The sequence below is a fragment of the Belonocnema kinseyi genome, chromosome 9 (assembly GCF_010883055.1).
Source record: "Belonocnema kinseyi isolate 2016_QV_RU_SX_M_011 chromosome 9, B_treatae_v1, whole genome shotgun sequence".
NCBI classification, from domain to species: domain Eukaryota; kingdom Metazoa; phylum Arthropoda; class Insecta; order Hymenoptera; family Cynipidae; genus Belonocnema; species Belonocnema kinseyi.
Window position 1 is genome coordinate 52,639,532 of NC_046665.1, and position 18,626 is coordinate 52,658,157.

Genomic DNA, 18,626 nt, shown 5'->3' on the forward strand with positions numbered 1-18,626 from the left:
ATTAAATTATATCAAATACTGCAATTCGAACCCCTCATAAACTACAATCATACGGTAAAGCTGAACCTTTTTTAATTTGACATTAAAGATCGTTCTCAAAGCACCTACGGCCTTGAAGATCACATTCTCATTGCCATAATCGCGCTTCGCGCTCTACTGTTAGATTATACAGGCTCTAATGTTTAAAAATGTGGGCTTATCGAAAAATTTGCCTAAAATAGTTTTAAAATATATTTGGTATCTAGTGAAAATTTTTGGATCTATGAAAAAAATAATTTTTTCTATTTTTTGAAGATTTTCAAATTTTTGAAAAGTATATAACTTTTCTACTTTTCATCAAAATTAAAAATTTTATTTCGATAATTTGCAAGTATTTTACCCATCTATAAGAAACTTTAACAAAAATTTATAAAATTTCAACAACAAGAATTTCAAAATTTTGAAAATGCACCAATTTTTTAAATTTTGGTTCGAAATATCTGATTAACGAACGCAGCTTTTATTTTGGGGACCTTCAGAAGTGTATCAAATGCGGACATATCCTTCAAAAGTTAGCGTGGCTATAACATTCAGGTAACCATACATACATACATACAGACATGCAGACATACAGATATACAGACAGACACCGATGAAATGTTATGGTTTTCGGATTCTGTGAGTGCCGAAATGTAAAGATCCGTTAAAAACCAGAGATTGAAAATTTGGACGATTACATTACATTCTCAGGAATGAGAATGTAAAAATTGTTGCACTTTAAACAACATAGTTGAATTTTCAAGCAAAAAATACGATTTTTTTAGAAGACAGTTGAATTATCAGCCTAAAAATTTGAAATTTTAACCAAATAGTTGTTCTTAAGCCAAAATTAATTGATTATCAACGAGTTTAATTCACAACCAAATTGTTAAACTTTCAACTAAAAGAGAAAAATGTTGTACAAAGTAATTGAAGGCTTGGTCAAATAGTTGAATTTTCAACATACAAACATGAATGTTCAACCAAATGGTCGAATTTTCAACCAAGAAAGATGAAATTTCAATCAAAAAAGAAGAGTTTTTAACAAGATAATTGAATTTTTAACCACATTTTAGAATTTTTAAATAAAATAGATCAAACCTGAATCAAAAATAGTTTTATTTTCTACAAAATAGTTGAATTTTCAAGTAAAAAATAGTTTTTTCGAAAGATAAATTTTCAAAAAATGGATCGTTTTCGACCAAGAATAATTTTTAACCAAATAGTTGAAATGAAACAAGAAATTAACTTATAACTATACACTTGCATTTGCAACTAAAAAGTTGATTTTTCAAGCAAAAGAGGCCAATTCTGAACTAAGTAATTCATGTTTTGGCCAAACAGTAGAATTTTAAACCTACAAGACTTTTCAACCAAATTATAGAATTAAAAAAATTAGACTTCAATCAAATAGTTAAATTTTCAAACCAATAAAAGTCGATATTAAAGAAAAAATAAACACGAGTTTCCAACCAAATAGTGTGATAAAAAAATAAGAAAATAAGGTGAATTTTCAACCAAATAATGACATTTCAACAACAAAAAAAGATTTTAAAAAAAGGATGAATTATTAACGAAATAGTTGAACTTTTCATCAAAAGAGACCAATTTTTAACAATATAGTTAAATTTTTAATCAAAGGATTGCATTTTCAACCACGTAGTTAAATTTTCAAGTCAAAAGACGAATTCTTTAGAAGAAATTTGAACTTTCTCCACAAAAGTCAATTTTCAACTAAAAAAATTAATTTTCAAACAAAAAAGATGAGTTTTGAAGAAATAATTGCATTTTCAACCAAATGTTCGAATTTTCAAATACAATAGATTAAACTTTTATTAAAATAAAATTTGTAAGCCAAAATAAAGTTTAAAAATAATAAAGATGAATTTTCAATCCATAAGAACGAATTTTCCATCCAAATAGATGAACTTTCAACAAAACAGTTGAATTTTTCTTAAAAAATATGACTTTGGAACTATGTAATTTAATTTTCAACCAAATGTTCGAATTTTCTTATAGAAAAGATTAAACTTCACTCAAATAGTTGGTTGCTCAAGCCAAAGGACGTTTTTTTTTTGAAAAAGTAAGATGAATTTTGAACCAGTTAAATTTAAAAAAATTAATCTTTATCAAATTAGTTGAGTTTACAACCAAATAGCTGAACATTCAATCAAAAGAGATGACTTTTCAGCAAAAGAGTAAAATTTTTAATAAAATAGTTGTATTTTAAAGCAAAAGTACGATATTTACAAGACAGTTGAGTTTTCAACCAAATAGTTGAATTTTCAAATAAAAAAGACGATTTTTTTAGAAAAGAGTTAAACTGTCACCATAAAAAGTTATTTTTCGACCATGTAAAATAAATTTTCAACCAAATACTCAAATTTTCAAGTCAAAAAGACGAATATTTTTGAAGACAGTTGAATTTTCAACAAAAAAAGTTATTTTTCGACCAAACAAAATGAATTTTCAAAGAAAAAAGATAACTTTTAAACGAAATAATTGAATTTTCAGCAAAATGTTTGATCTTTCAAACAAAAAAGATTAAACTTTAATCAAATAGTTGAATTTTCAAATCAAAAAGACGATTTTTTTTCAAGGTAGTTGAATTTAAAAAAAAGTTATTTTTCGAACAAGAAAAATGAATTTTCAACCAAATAGTTAAACTTTCAAGTCAAAAAGACGAATATTTTTTAAAACAGTTGAATTATCGACAAAAAAAGTTATTTTTCAACCAAGAAAAATGAATTTTCAAACAAAAAAGATAACTCTTAAACGAAATAATTGAATTTTTAAACAAATTTTTTATCTTTCAAACAAAAAAAATTAAACTTCAATCAAATAGTTGAATTTTCAAGCCTAAAAGACGATTTTTTTTTAAAAGGTAAGATGAACTTTCAGTCAAATAGTTATGTTAAAAAAAAATTATTTGCAACCGAATAGGTGAGCTTTCAAACAAAAAAGATTATTTTTGAACTAAGGAAATGAATTTTCCATAAAATGGTACAATTTTCAAACAAAAAAGGTGAAATTTCAATCAAATAGTTGAATTTTCAAGCAAAATTACGATTTAAAAGAAATAAAGATGAATTTTTAATCTATAAGGACGAATTTTCTACTCAAAAAGATAATTTTTCAAGAACACAGTTGAATTTTCCATTTTTCCAAAACGAAGATTAAAAAAAAATTGAGATGAACTTGGAACCAGTTAAATTTACAGAAAAAATTAATAATTTCCAACATATTAGTTTAATTTACAACCAAATAGTTCAAATTTCAATGAAAATTCATGAGTTTTTAACTAAATAGTATAATAATTTTTAATCAAATAGTTGTATTTTCAAACAAAAACACAAATTTGTATAATACAGTTATATTTTCAACAACAAAATTCATATTAAAACAAAAAAGATAAATTTTTAAAACAAGAAAATTAATTTTCATTCAACGAGTTGAATTTACAACCAAATATTTAGACTTTCAATCAAAAGGGACGAATTTTCAAGAAAATAGTTGAATTTTCATTGAAAGAGTTCAATATTCATGCAAAGAAATAATAATTTTTTAGAATACAATTGAATTTTTAAACAAAAAAAAAGTTTACTTTTAACCAAGAAAGGTGAATTTTAAACCAAAAAATATTACTTTCTTCACCATATAAGAGGTATTTGCAATCTAAAAGGATGAATTTTCTAAAAAAAAGGCTACAAAACAGTTTAAATTTCGACCAAAAATTGATGAGTTTTGACAAAATTGTAGTTGAATTCTCAACAAACTAATGAAATTTTCATTCAAACAATCGAATTTTTAACGAAAAAGAATAAAATTTCTACAGAAAATATTTGGATATTCTGATTGGATCCTATTATACTACTCTGAATTTAAGCGAAAAAACGATAAAAAAAGGTGAAAATGTCTTGAAAATATGATAAAAAAAGGGAAAAGAGTCTAATTGCATTTGAAATTAATCGATTTTAAACGTGTCTTACTTGAAAATTGTTTAGCTGTTTAGGCCTTGCAATTAAACAAATTAAAAAAGTCAAAGTCAAAAGTCAAAAGTCAAAAGTCAAAAGTGTTGACTATTAAATAAAATTTTATAAATAAACTTACCATCACATCAAGAATCTTTTTGGTAAAAGCAAAAAGCGTCACGATAGTTTCACACGTGATTGTTTTCAACAACTCCAACTCCCTAGAAATCAGCGAATCATCCTCCTCATCTTGGCTCATCATAAAACGATTCATAAAATTACAAGCACACGAAAAAATCAAATCTTTTTCCGAATTCCCATCAAGAAACAATAATTCCAAATCCACCAATTTATTTCCCACCAGCCAAATGTAGGAATCCAAGGTGCGTAAGAAAGGCTTCACACTCTCCAAAGAAATAACCTTGAACTCTTCATCCAAGTTCTTCAATATAATAGAATTCAGACCTTCAATTCCATACTTTTTCAAATAAAACGAGACAAGTTTCTGCACTGAATCGCAATTTTCCACATGAGAATTAATATCTTCCAGTATTTTCATGCAGCTTTGTCTATAAGCTCGATCCAAAGATCCACATTGAGTAAAAAGCCAGATTGCTACTCCCTTCAAATTGGCACTCTGAAACTCGATTGGTTTCCTCCTTCTCGAATTCTCAGCATTAAAAAGTTCCGCCTTGATTTTCAGGACCTTCTGAAGATGTCCGATCGCCGTTTCAATTCCCAAATCGTGACAACCCTCGGAGCTTTTGACAAAGCAGTAAAAAATCTCCAACCAGAAGGTATTCAAAATCTCCTCACTTTCTCTTAAAATCGAGTACAAATGGTTGAAAGCGACAGCAGCTGCAATTCTTTTCTGTGTCGAAGGATGCAACGCATAGGTACTCATTTTCCTCACAATTGTGTAAACATTAATCGGCGATATTTTCAAATCCCGGTTAGAAGACTGCTTGATTGACCAGGCTAGAAATTCCTTCAAACAAACGCCCGAAAATTCGCGTAACGACGAATTCGATTCATCAGTCAAGCCATCGAAGAGAGCATCGACGAGATAAATCGTCGAAGGCGATTTCAGCATCAATTTTGAGCTTAGCCAATGCGTCATTTGCAAAAGAGTTGGATAGTACAATTGCCGAACAACTGTATCAGGATCAGATCCCAGTTTCAGCATCGCCGGGCAGAGAATTTTATACAAATGGGCAAAACGATCCGGATTCGGTTTGTTTAAAATATCTCGGGTCTTTCCCAGAATCACTATAATCAGCGAATGCAGAACCTCGCAGGCACACATTCGCGTTCGTCTGTCTCCGGAACTTAAAGCCAAATCGACAACTCTGGGCAGAATATTATCAAAGTGGATGTAAAGTCTCATATCTGGAAAAAAGAGGGTATAATCCAGTAAATCCTTTTTATCCCAGGTTGCTTTAGTGTCCTGTGATCTTTTGTAAACAAAGTCGTGAGTAATTTCGGTGGAAAGGGAACCCAAAAATAAGAGAATTCGCCTCTGAAATTCTTCCAATGTTTTTGTCTCGTCTTTCAGAGTCACCTGGGTTATAATCTTCCTCTGCGTTTTTACAATATCTTGCAGCAATTCAGTGGCAGTTTCTTTACTCTGCAGATAAGGCTCGAGGCTGGGAACAACTTGAAGCAATAATTCCTTCAGTTCTTCTGGATAACTGCTAGCCAACTCACGAGTCCAGAATTCGAGAGCATCCAGGGCACAAGCAGCTAGAGAAAAATCGCCCAATCCGATTGTGAAAGCGATTTTAAAAACTGGAACTGTCCGGTTTAATTCATTCTGGATGAAGACAATCGGTGAGTCTAGAATTAAATAGACACAAGCTATTTGCAATTCGTGGTAGAATCCGCAAATTAAGTCCAAAGTGCTTGATAAAAATCTCGAGATCATCTCGCAGGTTTGATTATTCGGATCTAGGGTTTTCCAGTAATTTCCTGATCTCTGGAGAATCACGTGAATTAATTTGTAAAATCCAGAGACCATTTGGTGTTTGTAGGAATTTCTCACGATCTCGTATAAGAGCTTTGGAAGCCAATCCTTGAGAAGCGAGAAATCGAGAATTTCGAGGATTTCGACGTAGAGGTCTACCATGTTGATGAATATACGAAAATCCGTTTCGTTTTCAGCGGTTTGGGAGAGAGCGACATCGGAATACATGGTGTCTTCTTTGGTTTTCGTTTTGAGATTTAGGGCGCTCATCAAAGTGGTGCAAGTGGCTACTAGTTGTTTGAATAATTGCTTTATTACTTGCGGTCCTGTCTCGTATTTGTATTTACTGATGTCGACTAAATCCTGCCACAGAGGCAGGTAATTTTTGTAGCAGATTGGTCGTTCTTTTAAAGTACTGCGTGCTAGTTCTGCATCTATGAACAATGTGTGAGAACATGTCCAGAGAATTCCGTTGTAAACTGGAGAAGGAGAAAATGAGGAAAATTAGGTATATCTACTCGAATTCGGAAAAAAATCCCTGAAAATTAAGGGATTTTTTGTTAGGAAACTTTAGATTTATCCAGATTTTTCGTAAACCTCTTTTTTGACGACTGATTACGTTCACTTAATTTTAATTATGCGAGAGCTAACAAATTTTCTCTTTAAAGGGTTTATTTCTCTCGAAATCATATATAAAATGAGTCTAGGGTGAAGCCAATTTGTCTATTTTTTAAAGTAGATATTGCAAAAATTGTGTAAATTTTAATATTTAATAACTTACGAAATAATCAACATTTCTCAATGTTATTGGCCTTATTTTGAAGCTATTTTTTCACCGCATCACAACCGCTTATGAGTATAAATCGTAAAAATGTTTTTATCGAATTGCAAGAACTTGAAGTTGTAACAAAAAAATTTGAAAAAATTGAAAATATCTGTAGGAAAATTAAAAAAAATTAAATATGTATTTTGAGGAAATATCATAGTAACTTCATGATTATATGTTTCATATATTCTACAAAAATTTTATTCTTAGAAAAAAGAATATTGCAATTTTTTCAAATTTTTTGTTACAACTTCAAGAACATTGAAAAGTGTTGACTTAAATAATAGACAAAGTTGCTTAATTTAGGGCTCATTTTATAAAGAATTTCCAGAGCAATCAATCCTTTAAGGATAATTTTTTTTAGCTTTTTCATAATTAAAATTAAGAGAACTTAAACATCAAGCTCTAAGTTATTCAATCTTTAACTTGATTTATAAAAATGCCAAAAAAGGCACATTGATAATTGCAACAAATTTTAGAAGATAAATATAGTGCATTTTTTGTTCAGGTATAAAAACAAACTTAGATGAAGGGGATCAATAATGTTCATGCATGCAAAAAAGTGTTTGTTTCTAAGCTTATTTAAAAAAACGTAGGAGCAGAGAGGATTTCATAAAATCTTACAATCTTAAAAAGAATCTTAAACAAAAAAATGATTTTTTAACAAAATTGTCGAATTTTTTTACAGAGAAATTAATTTTGAATAAAAAAGGGAGAAATCTCAACGAAAAATGAAAGATTTAAATTTTTAATAAAAAATAGTTGAATAAAACAAAAAAATACGATTTTTCAACAACATATTTGAATCCTCAACCGAAAAGAAGAATTTTCAACAATAAAGTTACATTTTTAAAGAAAAAATTGATTTTCAACAAAAAGACGATTTTAAACAAAATATATAAATGCTTAACCAAATAGTTTAATGTCCTACTAAATTATTTAATTTTCTAACCGAAAATACGTAGTTTTTTACAAAATAGTTGAATTTTCAATAAAAACTACAAATTCAAAAGAAGTTTAATTTTCTATGGAAAAAGAAGAGTTTTTTTTACACAATAGATGAATTTTCAACTAAAAAAGTTAAATTTTCAACCAAATGGTAGAATTTTTAAATAAAAAGTATAATTACCAATCAGAATTTAATAGTTAAATTTTCAGTACAAAAATTAATCTTCAACCATAAAATATCGAATTTTTAAGAAAATAGTTCAATTTTCAACCAATGAGATCAATTTTTGTGCTAAAATGACGAATCTTTAACTGCAATAGTTAAATTGTCTGTCAAAGAATAAATTTTAATTGAAAAAGCAATGATATTTTATTAAAATAGGTACATTTTCAAACAAAGAAATCAATATTGTCAATCAAAAAGATTAATGTTATATATAAAAAACACGAATTTTTTTGAAAATAGAGGAATTTTCAACACAATACTTGAATTTTCAGTTAAAAAAGGAACAAAAAATGAATTCTCAACGAAAACTGTAATAGATGATATTTCCAGCAACATTTTTTTATTTTCAATCAAAAAGAGTTGAATTATCTTAAAAAAGACGAATTTCAAAAAAATTAGTTTAACTCTTAACCAAATCTGACCAAATTAGATTAATTTTCAATCGAAGTTTCATTTTCAATAAAAAAAAAGATGAAATTTTTATTGAGAAAGATTTATTAGCCAATAACGAAAACTTGCATACGTTATATTAACTTATAAAGCTGAAAAGGCGAATTTTCCACCAAACCGTTACATTTTTTACCAACAATTTTCTGCCAAATTCTTGAATATTCATACCAAAAAAATAAATTTCTTTAAATCAGTTTAATTTCCAACTAGAAAATATAAATTATGATTAAAAAGTTAATTCTCGAAAAAATATATGAAGTTTCAAATAAAAAAGAGAAATTTTTATTTAAAAAACTTATTCTGAGCTAAAATAACAAATTTTCAACAAAATAACGAATTAAAATTAAAATAAAGATTGTCCAACAAAATAAAATATTTTAGATTTTAACTCAAAAAGATATATTTTAACAAATATGAAATTAATTAATTTTCAGTTAAAATAATCCATTTTAAAACAAAACAAAAAAGTTTAATAAAATTTTAAATTTTCATTGCAAAATAATATGAATTTTCTGTCAAAAACATTCGAATTTTGAAAAAAAAAGGAAAAAAAACGAGCTTTAACCAAATTAAAAGAATTTTCAACTAAAAAATATCAATTTTAAAGCAAAAATGGAATAGTTAAATTTTCAACAAAATAGATGAAGTTTTAACCAAATCGTTGATTTTTCTACCAAAACGGTAAATTTTCAATCAAGAAGATAAAATTTAAAAAAATGCATTTTTAACCAAAAAGTTCATTTTCAAACAAAACATGAAGTATCAGATAAAATAAATAAATTTTAAGTCACAAAAATGACTGTGAACCAAAAAAGAAATTTTCAAGAAAGTGATGAATCGTCCATTAAGAATATTAAATTTCTATGAAAAAGACGAAATTTAAACAAAATACTATCATTTTCAACCGAATGCTTGAATTTTCAATTTAAATAGATCAAGTTTCTAGGAAAAATGGTAAACTTTTTAGTTAAAAATATATTTTTTAACTAAAAAAAGGTATTTCTAATCAAATACTTAAATTTTCAACCAATGAGACAAATCTTCACAAAAAAAAAAGAATTCACATCAAAAAGTTTAATATGCAGTTGATATTGATTCACAAAAAATTATTTCGTTTTAAATCATAAAGAGTTGAATTCATTAGAAAAATATGAATTTCCAAGAAAATTTATGAAGTTTCAACTAAAAACGACAATAACGATAAATTTTTAACCAAAGAGACGAATTTTTAAAAAGTTAATTCTTAACAAAAAGTACAATAGTTGAAGTTTCCACCGAAAAATAATTCTATTTTAAATCAGAAAGAGTGGAATTTACTTAAAAAGACGAATTTTCAAGAAAAATAGTTGAATACTCAACCAAAATAGATTAATTGTCAACTTAAGTTGCACTGTTAAGTAAAAATGATTAAATTTGTATCAAAGAAAAGAATTTTGCAGTCAGTCAATAAAAAAAATGTAATCCCAAATATTGAATTTTCAGGCTAAAAAGACGAATTTTCCACAAAACAGTTCAATTATCAAACAAATTAATTTTTAATCAAATATTTGAGTTTCCAATTCAGAAAGATATATTTTGTACCAATGATAGAATAATTGCGTTTTCAGTTAAAACAATTGATTGCAAGCAGAAAAAAATATCTACAATAGTTACATCTTCGGTTGAAAAAATTAATTTGCCATAAAAAAACGAGCTTTCAACCAAAGAGTTAAATTTTCTAACTAAAGAATAATTAAATAAATTAATAATACTACAAATAAATTTGTGAATTTGTTATCCAAGTCCAAGAATTTTATGAATAATTGAAACAAATACTTTGATTAATTTGAATTGTTACTTAAAATCCAGTGTATATGTAACATATGAATATTTTCAGTAAAATATATTTTCCTGAGATAAGTGAAAGTGATAAAAAGAAGTTCGATTTGAATAAGTATGAATCTACAAAATTACTTTACTAATTGAAAAAAAACATCACTAATATATTTATTATTATCTTTTTTTAAATAAATGTAAGCATGCTCGAAAAAATATCCTCACATTTCGAAATTTGTCGTGTTAAAAATTATAAAAATGATTGACAAATACTTACTTAGATCATAGAAATATTCCTGTTGAAGATTCTGATTTAGGTATCCGACATTTGTAATCGACTTCCTGAGAGACTGCATTGCATTCGGCTGAACGAAAAGGCGGAACTCAGGGAATCGTTTAATCAAAAGAATTCCAAGTTTCGAAAGAAATTTTATCTGATCGATTGATACGTTCGGTAAGTTTTTCAGAATTTCCGAAAGGGACTCCAGATAACTCGAGATTTCTTCAATGTTCGCATCGTCCCTGTAAATTGAAATTACAAATTAAAAAATGCTACAAGTATCAAATTTCTGGCCTCGGACTCACTTCAAAAATCAAAAATAGTACAAATAGTATCACAATTAAAAAAAATGTTTGATAATATTTTTCAAGTATTAAACTTATATGTTACCTTAATGTAAAAGTATATTAGTTCAAAATCAAAAAAGTGTACAATGGAAAATTAACTTTATTTTTTAAGAAAAACTTTTAGATTTCTAAATTAATATTCAAAAGTATGAAAAATAAATTCAATGTTTTTTACAACATTTATACAAACCGAATTATTAGAACCAAATAATAACATCTAACAATTTTTGGTTAAACGCTCAATCTTTTCGGTTAAAAATTCTACCATTAATTTTTTGTGTAAGCATTCATATTTTGTTGGTTAAAAATTGAATTAATTTGTTTAAAATTCGACAGTATGGTTCACATTTAAAATTTGGTTAAAATTTCGGTTGAAAATAAAAATTTTTATTCAAAATTCAACTGTTATGTAGAAAATTAATATTTTCGGCTAGAAAATTCTATAATTTAGTAGAAAATTTATCTATTTGATTGAAAATTTATATATTTTGTTTAAAATTTGTCTTCTTTCGTGGAAAATAAATTTTTTGATAAAAAATGACACTGTTTGGTTGAAAATGAATCTGTTTTAGTTAAGGATTCAAGTATTTTGTTTAAAATTCGTTTTTTTTTTAAATCCAACCACAATTTTTAAGTAAAAATGGAATAGTTACATTTTCAACAAAGTATATGAGGTTTTAATCAAATAGTAAGTGCTTTTTCAACAAAAATAGTACATTTTCAATAAAATTCTTAACTTTTCAAGCAAAATACATGAAGTATCAAATAAAAAAGATCAATTTTAAGTTACAAAAATATTGTGAACCAAAAAACGAATTTTCAACAATGAGCTGAATTTTTCATAAAGAATATAAGTTTCCTGTTTTTTAAAAAAATTCGTATTTTCGTCTAGAAAATTCAATAATTTAGTAGAAAATTAAACTATTTGGTTGAATATTTATATAATTTTTTTACAACTCGTATTTTTTCGTAGAAAATAAATTTTGTTGTTGTTTAAAAATGTAACTTTTTGGCTGAGAATCCGTTTTTTTAATATCCAACTGTTTTTTAATTGAAATAAAAATATCTTTTTGGTTAAAATGAAAACTGTTACATATTTGGTTGAAAATTCATTTTTTAGTTTGAAAACTCAATTGCTTGATTGAAAGTTGAAATAATTTGTTAAAAGTTCTGCTCAAAATTCAACTGTTTTGTACAAATTTCGACTTTTTGGCTTGAAAATTCAACAATTCAACGTATTTTCTGGTATAAAACTAATCTTCTTGGTTGAAAATTAGACTCTTCGTTTAAAAAAATATGTATTTTGTTGGGGATTATTTTTGTTTTGGTACAAAATGAATATTCTGTATTAAAAATTCAACTTTTTGTGTCGAACATTTAACTATTTGGTTGATAATTATACTGTTTTGTAGAAAGCTCATCTTTTTGGTTAAAAACGCCACTGTTTGGATAAAAATTGATGTCTTTTTCTTTAATTCGTCTTTTCAGGTAGAAAATTAATCTTTTTAGTTGAAAATTTAACCGCCTGGTAAAAATTTTATGTATTTTGTTGCGAATTAATATTTGTTGCTAGAAAAGAAATATTCTGGGTTGAAAATTCATCTGTTTGGTTGAAAATTAAACTAACTGGTTGAAAACGTAACTGTTTTCTAGAAGCTCATCTTTTTTTTTAAAGATTTTTTCTGTTTGGTTAAAAATGAATTTTGTTTGGTTGACAATTCAACAATTTTGTTGGAAATTCGTTCTTTTTGTGAGAAAATAGTATGTTTAGTGTCATTTTTTCGAAATAGTAAAAAAATAGTGTACTCGCTGAAAAAAATTTCAAATATTGTCAATAATGTGTTGAGTCCGAGGCCTGAGATTTTTGCAAATTTAGTATTCTTCTTTTATTAATGGAAATTTACCGAGTGTTAAGCGAAATTGATCTTCGGGCAATCAACGAATACATTTCGCAGACTTCCTCGCTAGTCAAGTGCTTCTTGCAAGGAGCTGCCATTTGACTATAACCCCAAACTATCAATTGCACTAAATTTGTATTCAGACTAAGCCTCGAAAGGTAACCCAAAAAATATGCCCTGAAAAACTAGAAAAGGAAAGTATTAATTAAAGAGAAATAATTTCACAGTTCACACTCTTCCCCCTATTTCTCTATTTCCCTCTTTACCCCCGATTTTAAGAAACTTCCCCTTTTTCTGGTTTTAGCTTAAACACGAACTTAATTAATTGAATTGAATAAGAAAATCCAACCATTTTTCTTTGAAAGCCGATTCTTTTGAATTGAGAAAAGAAATAACATTTTTAGGAGAATTAATCTTTCTTTGGTTCCAAATTAAACTATTTGGTAGAAAGTTGAACTAATTCGTTAAATATAATCATTTTATCAGATAAAAATTTAACTATTTTATTAAAAACTAGTATTTTTTACAATTTTTTAAACCGTAAATTTAACTATTCTATTTTTGACTAAAAATTGAACCTTTTCATTTGCAATTTTAACTACTGAATTATTCATTGGAAATTCTTATTTTTTTCTCGAAAATTGAACCACTTGATGAAAAAAATTATTTTGCCGATTTCAAATTCAACTATTTGGTTGAAAATTCGTTTTTTTTCAGTTGAAACTCGGTTTTTTTAACTAAAAATGTGACTTTCATTTTTGGTTGAAAATTCATATTGTTTTGTATTGTAGAAAATTCAACTATATGATAGAAAATTCACTTTTTTGTTAAAAATTCATATTTTCGGGTAGAAAATTCTATTGTTTTGTAGAGAATTCGCCCTCTTGGCCTGGAAATAGAACAATTTGGTTGAAATTTTTTTCTCCCTTGAATAAAAAAACTTTCTTGGTTGGAAATTCCTCTCTTTTAAAAGAAATATAGTATTTTTTAGTTAAAAAAGCAACTTTCTGGTTGAAAATTAATCTGTTTTTGTCAAGGATTTGACTTTTTTGTTTGGAAATTAGTTTATTTTGAAGAAATTCGACTATTTATTATTTGACATTGAAATATTTTTTCGTCAAAATATAAACTTTCACATTTTTCTTTGAGAATATATATTTTTTGATAAAATCCATGTTTTTCAGTTTAAATTTGAATATTTTTTTGGTTGCAATATCAACAATTATATTTTTCGTTAAGCATTTTTTAAAATTAAAAATCCAATTACTTAATTGAAAGTTGAAGTTCCATGTTAAAAATTTATTTTGTTGTTTAAGATTCATCAATTCGATTGAAAATTCAACTATCTCCTTTAAAATTTGAATATTTGTTTAAAATTTCAACTATTTTATTAAACGTTTATCTCTTTTAGGCAAAAATGTAGCTCTTTTATTGCAATTTCATCACTTTGAATAGAAAATTCATTCTTTTGCATAGAAAATTTAATTGTTTGGTTCAAAATGCTACAGTTTTTGGTTGAAGTTTAATCTCTTTTCGACCACTTTCTTGAAAATTCATCTTTGTAGATTGAAAAGTTCACTCATTCATTAAAAATTCCAATAATTTTCGACTGAAAATCACGAATTTTTGACATAATATACGGATTCTTAAGAAAATAGTTGAATTTTCTACTAAAAAAATGTTCAAACAAAAACGAAATAGATCATTTCTCAGTTAAAATCATTAATGTTTAAAAAAATATAATTTTATATAACATGGTTAAATTTTCAAGAAAATAAAGGAATTTAAAACTAAAAGAATGACTATTTAATAAAAAAATTATTTTTTAACAAAAGTAGTTAAACTTTCAAGCAAGTAGTAATATTTTTAATAAAAAAATATGATTGATTTTCAACCGAACAGTTACCATTTTTTCCGAAAAAGATGGAATTTCTACTAAAAGAGAAAAATTTCAAACAAAATAGATGAATTTTCAATCAAATAGTTTCATTTCCAACCAAAAATATTAATTTTCAACCAAGAAAATACATTTTCCAGCAAAAAATACGAAATAATTAAATCCTCAATAAAAAAGGATTATTGATTGTCAACGAAACAGTTGCATTTTTAACCAAAAAATATGAAATTTTTACCAGGTAAGAGTAGAACTTTCAAGAAAAAAATTATTTTTCGGCCAATAAAGTTAAATTTTCAACTGAAGAGTTCAATTTTCAACCAAAAAGGACTAATTTTTTATCAAATAACTGACTTTTCAACGAAAAAAAAGTTTTTACCAAACAATTTTGAAGCTAAAAATACGATTTTTTTATGAAACAGTAGAATTTTAAACAAAGACGTTAATTTTTCATCCAAAAAGATGACTTTTTTACACACACAAAATTTCTAAAAATATGAATTTTTAATACATTAGTTGAGTTTTGAATAAAATAATTAAATTTTTAACCAAATAATCAAATTTGTAACTAAAAAATACTAATTCTGAAAAAAATAGTATACTTTTCAAACAAAAAGAATGAACTTTTATCAAAACAGTTTAATACTAACCAAAACAAAAACAAAAAAGAATTAGTTTTCTACCAAGAGATACCTTCTCATAAAAATAGTTGAGATTTCAAAAAAATAGTTGAATTTTCAATCAAGGGTTGAAGTTTCGAACAAAAAGGATGAAACTGCAAACAAAAATAGTTGAATTTTAAAGCCAAAAAGACGAAATCTTTATAAGATAGTTGAATTTTTCACAAAAAACTTAAATTCAACCAAAAAAGATGAATTTTTTTTAAAATATGACTTTTTAACAAATTATTTGAATTTGCAATGAAACGGTTAAAATTTCCAAACGAAACATAAAATTTGTAACTATAAAAGATTAATTAAAAAAAAAAAAAAAAATCGTAAGCTTTTCAACAAAAAAAGAACTTTTACCAAATACAGTTGAATCCTCAACCAAAACAGAAACGAGAAAAGATTAATGTTCTATCAAAAGAGATAGCTTCTCATAAATATAGTTGAGATTTTAACTAAATAGTTGATTTTTCAATTAAGTGATTGAAATTTTCAACAGAAAAGATGAATCTGCAACCAAAAATAGTTACATTTTCAACTAAAGAGTTGAATTTTGAAATCAAACAGACATATTATGTAAAATTCAGTTGAATTTTCAACAAAAAACTTAATTTTCAACCAAAATATATGACTTTTCTACCCAAAAAGATGAATTTTCTAAAAAATATGATTTTAACAAATTCGTTGATTTTTTAATAAAAGAAATTAATTTCCAACTAAACAATCAAATTCTTAACTAAAAAAGATTAATTCAGAAACAAACAAAAAATAGTAGACTTTTGAACAACAAAAAATGAACTTTTTCCAAAAATACTTGATTCTTTTTATTGGGTTCTATTTGTTCAGTTCGGATTCAAGAGAAAAAAAACAGGAAAAAGGAGAAGTTTCTTGATAATGTAAAAATACAATCCTTTATAAAGGTAGAAAAGAGGAAAATACCGGAAAGATTGTGAAGTTTAATACTGAGAAGCATTTTCACACCACAGATTACTATTCAGTAATCATACACAGATTACTATTCAGTAATCATACACAGATTAATTATATTTTTTATTTTTTCTGATAAAATCTAAAATGAGATGAATTAGAGTGACTTGAGAAAAGCTTTACGTTGATGTGCTCAAAGATTAACAAATTCAGGATAAATTCATTAGACTTAAAAGTAATTCAAGACAAATTCCAAAGGATTTGAATGAATTGGAAATACTTGACTAATGACTAATTGAACTAAAGAATGAAAACCTGAACTGACTAAATAATTGACTAATGGCTACAAAATAATTCAATTTTTTATTCAAAAGAATTCAAATGAGTTAGAACAAATGTTTTAAATCGAAAAAATCCAATTGATTATGATAAACTTTGACTGAACTTAGAGAAATTGAAAAAATGTATTGAATTGTGGAAGTTTGAAATGAGTTTAGAAACATTAGAAGGCCATTAAAAAGGATTCTATGAAATGTCTAAGAATTTAAGGTGAATTATAAGAGTTCAAAATTGAGTGAATTTAGAAGAATTCAAGGGGATTTAAAGGAATTCAAGGTAAATTAATAAGAACTCAGGGCTATTTCCACAAGAATTGCAAAGTAATATTTGAAAATCTCGTGAAATCTTTGAACCCTACTAAATTCCTCACTTGTTGTCAAGAAATTCTTTGAAATTTGCTGATATTTCTAGAAATTCTGAAAAATGTATTAAAATACTTTGGGACCTCTAAAATCCTTTAAAATCATTGGAATTCTTGAAAATTTAGTGAAACCCTTTAGAATCTTTTTAAATATTTGAAAACCTTATTATAATCCTTTCATATCTGCCGAAATTCTAAGAAATTCTCATAAAATCTCATTAAATTAGAAGAATCAAATGAAATTTATAAAAAATCAAGCTGAATTGATATTTCAAATCCTTGAAAATCTTTTGAGATCCTTACAATTATTTAAAGCAGTTGAAAATGCCTTTTAAATAGTAAAAAAATCCATTAAATTAAAAAAAAATTAGTAAAATTCAAGTGAAATACAAAAATTCCAGATAATTCCAGAGATTTAAAAAAATCAGAATAATTAATAATAATTCAAGGTGAATTCCAAAAACTAATGTCAAAACTCTTAAAATGTTTGAAAACCAACGAAATATCTCACTTATCTTGAACAATTGCTTTAAAATATTATTAAATTCCGTGAAATTCTATGAAATCTGGTGATTGGCGATTTTTCCTGAAATCCTGGAAAATTTATTAAAATACATTAAGCATTAAAAAAACCCTTAAAATCCTCGAAATCCTCGAAAACCTTATAAAATCCCGTGAAATCTTTTTAAATATCTTAAAACTTGTACAATCCTTTAAAATCGTTCCATACCTTTGAAATTCTAGGATATTATTTACCTAACAATATTTCATACCCTTTAAAATCCCTTCAAATTATTGAAATCAATTATAAATTCATTGGAATTATTGAATATTGCCTAAAATATTTTAAATCCTTCGAAATCCAATAAAATATTATAAAATCCCGTAAAATGTTATGATGTTTCCTGACGTCCTGGAAAATGTATTTAAATACCTTGAGATGTTTTAAATCAGTTAAAATCATTGAAATCCTTGAAAATCTTATAAAATAACGTGAAATCTTTAAAAATATCTTAAAACCTTCTGTAAAGTCGTTTCATATCTTCCGAAATTCTAGAAAATGCATTATCCTAAAATATTTTAAACGCTTTGAAATCCATTCAAATTAATGAAATTAATAATTTCTTAAATTCTTTTTAAATTGCTTAAAATATTTCGAATCCTTTAAAATCACATTAAACTATGGAAATCAATTTAAAATTACTTGGAATCTTTCGAAATAATCTAAACTATTTTAAATCCTTTAAAATGTTTTGAAATCCCTTGACATTTTTTAAAGCTATTGAAAATGCCAATGAATTTCAAAAATCCGTTTAAATGTTTCAAATCCTTTGACTATTTTATTAATTGATAAAAAAAATTCGAAGGAATTTAAAGGAAATCAGGATAAATGAAAGAATTTAGGGTTATTTCCCGTTTTTTTCCGATTCGCAAACCTTTTTCATGGTCAAACAAATTTCAAAAATCGAACTCTAAAGCTCAAACTTTTTCCATTCGAAGTAATAAAAACTGACGTGCAAGTTAAAGCACTCAACAGAGAAACGTTTGAATTTTAAAATTTAAGTTTAAAAGTTTTTTAATTAAAAAATTTTGCATTCAAATGCTCAATTTTTGGACTAAACAGTTTTAAATTAATTGTAGTTAAATCGCCAAACAAATTTGTTAAAACTTTGATGAAATGTAGAGTTTAAAGAT

General features: G+C 25.9%; 1 protein-coding gene across 1 annotated transcript in view; it reads right to left on the reverse strand.

Annotated features, from left to right (window-relative positions):
- LOC117179747 (DNA-dependent protein kinase catalytic subunit-like) overlaps window positions 1-18,626 on the reverse strand; it is a 52,903-nt gene that overhangs the window by 22,679 nt on the left and 11,598 nt on the right. The window contains exons 6-8 of the mRNA XM_033371816.1: window positions 12,749-12,927; window positions 10,495-10,739; window positions 4,129-6,431 (exon numbers count right to left, since the gene is read on the reverse strand). Of these exons, the coding sequence (XP_033227707.1) occupies window positions 4,129-6,431; window positions 10,495-10,739; window positions 12,749-12,927 (2,727 nt within the window). The remainder of the gene's footprint in view (window positions 1-4,128; window positions 6,432-10,494; window positions 10,740-12,748; window positions 12,928-18,626) is intronic.